Genomic DNA, 8,262 nt, shown 5'->3' with positions numbered 1-8,262 from the left:
ATAGGTTAGTAATAATTATCTTTTCCTTTCCTAAAACATCCAAAAAATTCGTCTAATCAACTTGTTGAAGATCCATCTAAGAACCATGTCCCTCTGCGAGGGCACGCCCTACCCCTTGTATAGGTTGGGACGCTCCTTTTTTTGTTACATAGGGCGCGTGAAGTCAGGGTCTCCCTGTCTTGTCATATTTGTATAGGCTGGGATGCTCTTTTTTTTACATAGGGCGCGTGAAGTTAGGGCTCTTCCTGTCTTGTCATATTTGGGCGAGTCCTAAATTTAGGACGGTCTTAGTTGCCATTTTATGAGGGCGTGCCCTTTTCTTTTTGGAAAAGTGGGCAATCCCTAATTCTGATCGGATTTTGATATTTTTTTTTCTAATTTAATTTATTTGACCCGACTTGGATTCGAGTGGTTCTTATACCAAATTTTGGGCATAACACGTAACTTTATAACTTTTGGTGTTACACAAACAGCCCATATTACTGCCACAAATATATACAAGAAGATTGAGTTACAATTAGTAAAACATAGTTAACATTTGACAAAAAAAAATATGATTCTGCCTATTTAGTGCAAAGAAATTCTAGGACTTCAACAAGCTTTTGATTTTTTTCTTTAAAATAAAAGAACTTCAGGCCAACAAAGATATGTACTTTAATCTTTACTTTTTAGCAGTGGAAAATTAGCACCCATCCTTCTAAGTTTTCTAGCTTCTCCAACACATGATAGCGGAAAGCAGTACTTAAAAATTAAACTGACAGACTATTAGACAAAACCATCTGAGATACTACTCAGGAGTCTGGACACACTCAGGAACTACCAGTAGTATAACACTTGCGAATTATTGATTTAAAATTTGCAGCAGCATGCCAGTCGTAGCAAAATTACTACTAACAAACTGTTGCAGACTTGTATAGTAATATAATAGTCAGAAAACCAGTAGCTAATTTACAACACCAGCACATCTCGGTGTACCTAACTCGCCATCAGCATCAGCCTGCCTGAATTGCTTGTGACCATATACACAAATAGTAGGACTCGGCAACCATGTCAATACACGAGCAAAATGATACTGGGCAACTAAATCAGAAATCACTTAATTATTTGCTGTACTAAAATCCACTATTTGCTTAATGTTGTCTTCATATGATGTCTGACTTCGAACTTCTGGTGTTCAGTGGGTGTATTCCACAATACAAACTTCTCCTGATCATCATAGCAAGGATGTATTAGAGGCAAATTCAAAATATAACAGAAGAAATATCTACTACCATCTAGAGAACATAATCCCACCTTGAGGGGGTGGAGACCAGCTTTGAGGTCACGAGCTTGACGTTCCTCAGCTTCTTCATTGGCGATATGGTTGTTGAAACAGAATAAGGTCTAAAACAGAATCTGGGCATTCATTTTTTTTAAATTACAACAGGAACTAAGATCTAAGATTGCTAAATAGTAAAAGTATGGTTGTCATTTTAATTGTAAACTAAAATAGAAGCCAAGTGTAGATAACAACTAACAAGTCTCAATCTTAGTCTGCATCTGTTGCAAGTTTATAACTTTTGACACCTGTACACTTAAGTAGAATATACATGGTTGAATCTTAACTTAGTTACTGCTCCCAGATTGCAGTTCACTTGGATTGCTATCACAGTGTTAAAGAACCACCGAGAGCCTCCAACTAGTACTAAACAGAGTAACACGATGTCACTACAGCATACAACATTTATTTAGCAAGAACACAAAAAGAAGGAAATCAATTCTGTTCAATATAGATGTCTATTACTGTTATGATAATATTGTTCAATGAAAGGTAGAACTTAAAGTCTGAAACAAACCCCTTTATCACCGAAGAGGGAAAAAGAAGGATTATGACTACGGAAGAGGAACGATTGCTCATTTAAAAATCATCAATTGTCTCAGTCAATAAGTATCACTGGCTGCTCTATTGTCAAGTTCTCCATACCTAAAAATTAGGAACAGAAAAAGCCATTGTTCAGAATTCAGAGCATGCCCATAATTGGTTAAATAAAATATACTATTCTAATAAAAACAGATGTCGAACTGACCTTCCAGTTTTTCAAGCTTGAGTAAACTTTCTTCTACGATAAAGGGTTGCTTAGTAGTGCGCAGCCAATCTTGTGCACAAATCAAAGCTTCTACCATTCTTGGAGTCAAAGATGTACGAAACGAGTCGAGCACGCGACATCCCGAACTAAAAGCAGACTCCAAAGCAACAGTAGACACGGGAATTGGTAAAACATCACTAGCTAACTTAGCAAGTGTAGGATATATATGTTTGTTATCCTTCCACCATTGCAACACATTAGGACACGACTCATTTGACTCACATTCATCTTCCAAATACTTTTCCCACTCAACTTTTTTCTCACTAATCCCACTTCCTACTTCCATTTCAAACGTGCTGCCTAAAAATTCTGAAAAATCAAACTTTTCATTTTCCTAGTCTTTAGTCTGAAAATTAGAGGTACATGTGGAACCTGGGCTGTTTGATTTGGCAACATTCTTTGCAGCAGGCCAGTATCACTGACCCTGTACCAAGTGGTTGAGGTTTAAGTCTCGGCATCAGCATAGAGTTGAGAAATCACTAACCGTGAAGCTTCGATGTATGCAAGAAAGTACTTATTTGATAATCATAACAAAGATGAAATAACATGCTACAAAAGACTAAAGAAGTTTTCAGCCCTCCTGATAATAGGGTACATTATACATCTAAAGATGGAGGGGACAACCGCCCCAAATGCTAATGGTACCAACTCCTTGTAACATCAATGGATACATATAACAGATTAATAAATAAAATAAAATCAATAAACTTCTACATGCCACTGCTTGTTCTTCTTCAACTGCGAGAGCTTTGCGTCCCAGCTCTCGCCTCTCTGTTCTGCGACCATCTTTAGGGTGTCTTGAATACCAGGCATCATCCCCTTCAGACCACAGAAATAAATGTGTGCCCCTCCATCCAAAAGTTTAAAGATTTCGTCACTATATTCCTCTATCTTATCCTGAACATACATCTTTCCTCCACTCTTGTTCTTTTGTTCTCGGCTAAGAGCACGGTCAAACCTAAAATTCTCTGGATAGTCCTGAAGGTACTTGGTGAACTCTTCGTCGTAAAGCAGACTGTCAGTGTTAGCTACCCCAAGGAACAGCCAAGCAAGACCGGTGAACTTATAGTTGGGGATAGATTCCATGAACATGCGGCGAAGGTAGCCTCTATAAGGAGCCACACCTGTACCAGTCGCAATCATAATGTGGGTGGCATTTGGATCGTCTTCAGGTAAAAGCATAATTTTTCCAGAAGGACCTGCACAATATTGCATATAATGAACATGAAGAAAATCACAGAAGAGTACTTATTTATTATAACTTGCTCACTAGTTAAAATTCTTTTGAGATAACACTAAAAAAATCAGTATGTTTAAAAATAGGCATGAATGAAAATATAAATTCATAATATACTTTATAAAAGGCCGTGATATAACAGATACACGTTTTCACACGTTTTCAACCTTTAAAAGGATTGTTACCAAATCATAGATATAAATGCATTTCAATCTGACTTAACTCTCACCTTAGTTTTCAAGAAAACAACATGAATATAACGTAAATTTCGGAATCTTGATTAAATAGACACGTAAGAAAAGGGTGACAACAATAGCATTTGCAAAAAGGAAACTTGGTCAAGACTCAAGATACATATAGGACGCTTCAACTAATTGAGCTCAGTTATTGTACCTTCAATAGCAAAGGCAAATCAGTGTTCTTTTCAATTTAAAACCAGAAGTATCAATACAATCGTAATTTTACCAAGAACTGACTTGAGAAAATGTTTAAACAAACAATTATGTTTGTGGTCGGTACAAGTTAAGCAACTGGAAGACAAATCAATATAGTAACTGACCAGTTTTCCGCGAGATATAGATTAGGCAGGCATCATGATAATCCTTTTTAGGAAAAAAAATACTTGTAAGAGAACCCATTTCTTATACAGATAGTTAGAGAACTTACTTATTTCAGTGTCAAGACCATTTTTAGATTTTCCATACTGGTTACGAATACAAAATTCTAGATTTTAAAAGTTAGACTGTTCAAGTATAGAAATTTATCAAAACCCAAATTAGCATACTACTTGCATTTTAACCAATCACATTTGAATCAGCGATTAACTGCTAAAACAATTCTTTCAGGTATTACAAAAAAATATCTAATGATTATTTCTATGAGATGCTGAATTTACCTGCTATCTTGACCTTGTCTCCAGGTTTTGAGTCACACAGAAAGTTGCTGCACACCCCATTTTTTGAAGGATCTTCTTTTCCTGTCTCAGGATCATAATAAACAGCCCTCCTTACACATAAACTGGCAGTCTTTCCATCATAAGAGTCTCCATACCTAGAGGAAGCAATTGAATAGAGACGTACATTCTGGGGATTCCCTGGCTTTTTTGGGTTTTCACCCTGAGAAACAAAAAATAACAAATCAAGGAAAAGTGACAAGGTAAAAGAAATCTTGTAAAATGTAAACTAAGAAAAAAATTATATAAAAACAAACTAGTTATGCAACTCTTCAAACATGACAGAATTTTCAATAGTTCCAAATATTGACACCGGCAATAATATATCAATATGTGAGGAGTCGAGTAACTATGTGAGACAGTGAAGATTAAGAAAAATATGTGGAGGCTATGACTTACAGGAGGAATTACACCATAGCTTTGTCCTTCCCAATAGGGTACATTACCACCATGATCTATCACAATGTGACAAGTCTCTCCTGGAGCTTTTGGACCAACAAGCCTATCAACAGATACAATTGTTGCTGTATATGGTTCCTTTGGCTTGTGTAAGTTCAATGGAGGTTCTTTTGCATCTTCAAGTGCTAATGGTGAAACTGTAACCTTAAGGTTTTGGGCTTGTTGCACAGACATGCAAATAACCAACTGATCTCTTGACGGTGCATTCTTTGTCTTCAAGTCCATAGGCAAGACCGATCTCCATGGTTTATCACGAAAACTAATGCTATGTGTCTGCAATAAGTTGAATTGGAATTGCTGTTAAAATTAATTTCAATAAGCCAACCCCATCTAATTGTTTTGCACAATATATTCGAATGTGTGCATATAATTGGATTCAGCCATTCAGGCACATACAAAATATAAATATACAGGATAATTACGATTGCTAGTATAGACAATAATAATTCCTATGCTAGGAAGCACCGACACTGATACGGCGACACCGGACACGGGACACGGGGATTCGTCAATTATCAGAGTATCGTGGATATGGGACACGGCAAAAAAAAGTTTCAAAAATATAAAAAAAAATTTATATGTGTTATATGTATATATAGATGTATGTATATATTTGATTGTATATATATAGGGTTATAAAAGATGAAGAGGGGAGGTTATAAAAGATATAGAGACACAAAATTAGGATTAATATAAGATGGTTTGGGCTTTTAAAAAAAGATGTTGGGCTTTTTTAAGATGATTATGGGCATTTTTATATGGGATGAGTCGGTGGGCCGTGTCGGTCGCGTGTCGAACCCGTGTCGGTTGCCTTTTTCTGTCGACACGCCATGTGGCGTGTCGGGCACGTACTCAGCCGTGTCGGCCGTGTCCGGCACGCATACGACATCCTTTTTGGAGTGTCGGTGTCCTAGTTCCTATGTAAGTTTTGAGTAGGTTTTCCTTATTTAAAAGACAAAGGGGGTATCTACAAACTGGATGAATGAATGGTTTTGAGACTATCCTGCTGCAGTATGGTTCAGCTAATAAATTATATAAAGTACATAAGGTAGCCTAAACATATGTACTTTCCTCTATAATTAAGCAAACAAGCAAAGGTTTTAACATACAAAACAATTAAAAGGAATGGAGATGCGGGGTATCGATCCCCGTACCTCTCGCATGCTAAGCAAGCGCTCTACCATCTGAGCTACATCCCCGAGCTGCAACTACTTCTTGTTTGTTAGACTAGTTTGGGTTTATGGATTAAGCAGTGCTCCTGATAAGGTTACCAGGAAACCAAATCCGATGAAACGAATAATGTAATAACTTGAGCACTGATAGCCAAAAACTAATTCAGTAAGGTTTCCAGGAAACCAAATCAGGTGGAGCAGATAATGTAGTAACTTGAGCACTGATAGACGAAAACTAATCCAGTAAGGCTACCGGGAAACCAAATTGGGTGGAGAGAATATTTTAATAACTTAAGCACTGATAGCTGAAATTAATCGAGTACCTTTCTTAGCTACTAAATAATTAGATGCTAGGCCTAGACTTGAAGTTAAAGGTATTAGAAATTAAATATAAATTTTCATTTGAGAAGTAGACCTCATAAGAAACAAAGAAATGTAGTTATTAGGATATTAAAAGAAATTAATTTCCCAGAAAACAAATATTGTTGTCCACTTCAAATTATTTTCTGGGGAAGCAATGCACACTGCCCCAGGGAACTGTAAAGACAATCTCATCTGGAAGAAAACAAAGAAGTAATACCAAGTTAAAAAGAAAGAAACAGAAATTAAAAGGATGGAGATGCGGGGTATCGATCCCCGTACCTCTCGCATGCTAAGCGAGCGCTCTACCATCTGAGCTACATCCCCGAGTTGCTTTTCTTGCAACTCAATTTCAACTGAACTAAGAACATATTTTATCAGTCTATTAAAATGAACAACATTGATGGTCAGTCCTTTTCACAAAGCAATTGTAACCAGTTTTTGTCTCACAAAAAAAGAGTCAAATTCCAACAAATGTCTTATACAATGTTGTCTCACAAAAAGAGTCAAAATCAAACAAATGTCTTATAGTCAACAAATTACAACTATATATCATTATCACCTAAAAGATCATCTACATCTTACTAAAGACCCAGTGTAAGGATCAAACTAATCTTAATCAATATATACATCATGCTCAACTAAGAACCATTCTAAATAAAAATCGAGCTGACACCAGTAATTTATATGCAAATCACTAGTGACCATTTAAATACATACCCCATAAAACAGCACAAATCAATAGTGATCCGCACCCAATAACTGGTCTTACAAATCAGTCCCTCTAAGTTCTCATTGTAATTTTAATTTAAAAGAAATCAAGTACCTTAACAAAAACTAAGATACAATCATATACAATCAACAAAAACTACAAAATCAAATAATAAAAGAAACAAACTTTAAAAAAACATAATCATCATGATCACAAAAATAAAATGAAATCAAGTACCTTAAACACCGATCTCCGAAAAGATGAATCACTGAGAGGAACAGACAAAGAAAGCTACAACAAAAAAATAAATAAAAAAGAATGACATAACGATCTAAAAAACTAATTAAAATCTAATTAGAATTAAAAAGAAACTAAACAACAATAATATAAAGGTGAGAACACTAACCTGTGCAATAGCAGAGTTAGCCATGATCCGATGAAATGAGTTGGGTAATAATGTTTGTGCAAGTATATATGTGTGTAGAGGTGTGTGCGTGTATATATAGGAGGGCAGTTAGAGAGGGGGGGGGGGGTTTAACTTAAGTAGATCAAGTTGTGTAACGAGGAACAACCTTTAGGCTTCTGGAAAGGACAAAACTAGTTACTGGCGATGTTTTTTTTAAGAGGAGTCGTCCGAGTTTCGTAAGAGCCAACTTGAGAAGTTGTTTGTATATTTTTTTTTAAAAAAATGCGATTGGGGAGCCTGAGGTCAGTCTCATGAATTTTTTTCCCGAGATACCCTATAAACGTCGAGGTATTGTTTGTCAACAAAAGCTGAGCAAAACTTCGATAAATAAATAATTTTTTTATTTAATATTATAAATTTTTAATCTCGATAATTAAATAATCTCGTTAAATAAATAAAATTTCATGATCATAAACATATTCATTTATCAAGGTTTAACTATATTTATATTATATTATTTTTTTTTCTTTCAATCTGTTTTCTATTTTACTTTTTGGTTTTCTTTATTTTTTATTCATTTTACGGATCTCTCTCTGTCTAGTTCCAGCTCTCACTCTTTTATCTTTTCTATTGTTTTCACTCTGCACATGAGTTTATTTACTCAAAAAAACTAATAAATTTTAACTTTTAATATTTTTGGACTATTTTATACTATATATACCAATATTCTTGATTTTTTTTATTTAATAATATTCTTGAATTTTTTTTGGAGGAATGTTCTTACTTTCTATTTTGAAATGAGGAATGATCTTACTTAAAATTTTATTTTTTTTGGAGG

The 8,262-nt window shown here is 35.2% G+C and overlaps 2 protein-coding genes and 2 non-coding genes across 7 annotated transcripts; all 4 read right to left on the bottom strand.

The window, feature by feature from the left end:
- Nucleotides 1-646: 646 nt before the first annotated feature.
- On the bottom strand, nt 647-2,480 carry LOC141671129 (zinc finger BED domain-containing protein RICESLEEPER 4-like). Of its 4 annotated transcripts, none has more exons than XM_074477262.1 (4): nt 2,067-2,480; nt 1,836-1,963; nt 1,294-1,707; nt 647-1,206 (listed from the first exon to the last, which is right to left on the bottom strand). In XM_074477262.1, exons 1-2 carry the CDS (start codon nt 2,410-2,412, stop codon nt 1,917-1,919), a joined length of 393 nt encoding a protein of 130 aa, XP_074333363.1. In that variant the 5' UTR covers nt 2,413-2,480; the 3' UTR covers nt 647-1,206; nt 1,294-1,707; nt 1,836-1,916. The 4 variants fall into 4 exon arrangements, with proteins under 4 accessions (XP_074333363.1, XP_074333364.1, XP_074333366.1 ...); XM_074477263.1 differs by having other exon boundaries at nt 1,294-1,684; XM_074477265.1 differs by having other exon boundaries at nt 1,294-1,395.
- A 145-nt stretch (nt 2,481-2,625) lies between these two features.
- Nucleotides 2,626-7,610, bottom strand: LOC141671128 (ferredoxin--NADP reductase, root-type isozyme, chloroplastic-like). The gene is made up of 5 exons (XM_074477260.1): nt 7,425-7,610; nt 7,256-7,309; nt 4,715-5,047; nt 4,259-4,478; nt 2,626-3,325 (listed from the first exon to the last, which is right to left on the bottom strand). The coding sequence occupies exons 1-5, from the start codon at nt 7,446-7,448 to the stop codon at nt 2,826-2,828; spliced, it is 1,131 nt and encodes a 376-aa protein (XP_074333361.1). The 5' UTR covers nt 7,449-7,610; the 3' UTR covers nt 2,626-2,825.
- Nucleotides 5,901-5,973, bottom strand: TRNAA-AGC (transfer RNA alanine (anticodon AGC)). The gene has a single exon. It is a non-coding gene; the product is annotated as a tRNA-Ala (tRNA).
- TRNAA-AGC (transfer RNA alanine (anticodon AGC)) lies at nt 6,561-6,633 on the bottom strand. The gene has a single exon. It is a non-coding gene; the product is annotated as a tRNA-Ala (tRNA).
- Nucleotides 7,611-8,262: the final 652 nt, after the last annotated feature.

This window comes from Apium graveolens, chromosome 7 (assembly GCF_009905375.1).
Source record: "Apium graveolens cultivar Ventura chromosome 7, ASM990537v1, whole genome shotgun sequence".
Classification (NCBI taxonomy): Eukaryota; Viridiplantae; Streptophyta; class Magnoliopsida; order Apiales; family Apiaceae; genus Apium; species Apium graveolens.
This window is presented reverse-complemented; position numbering and strand designations above follow the sequence as displayed.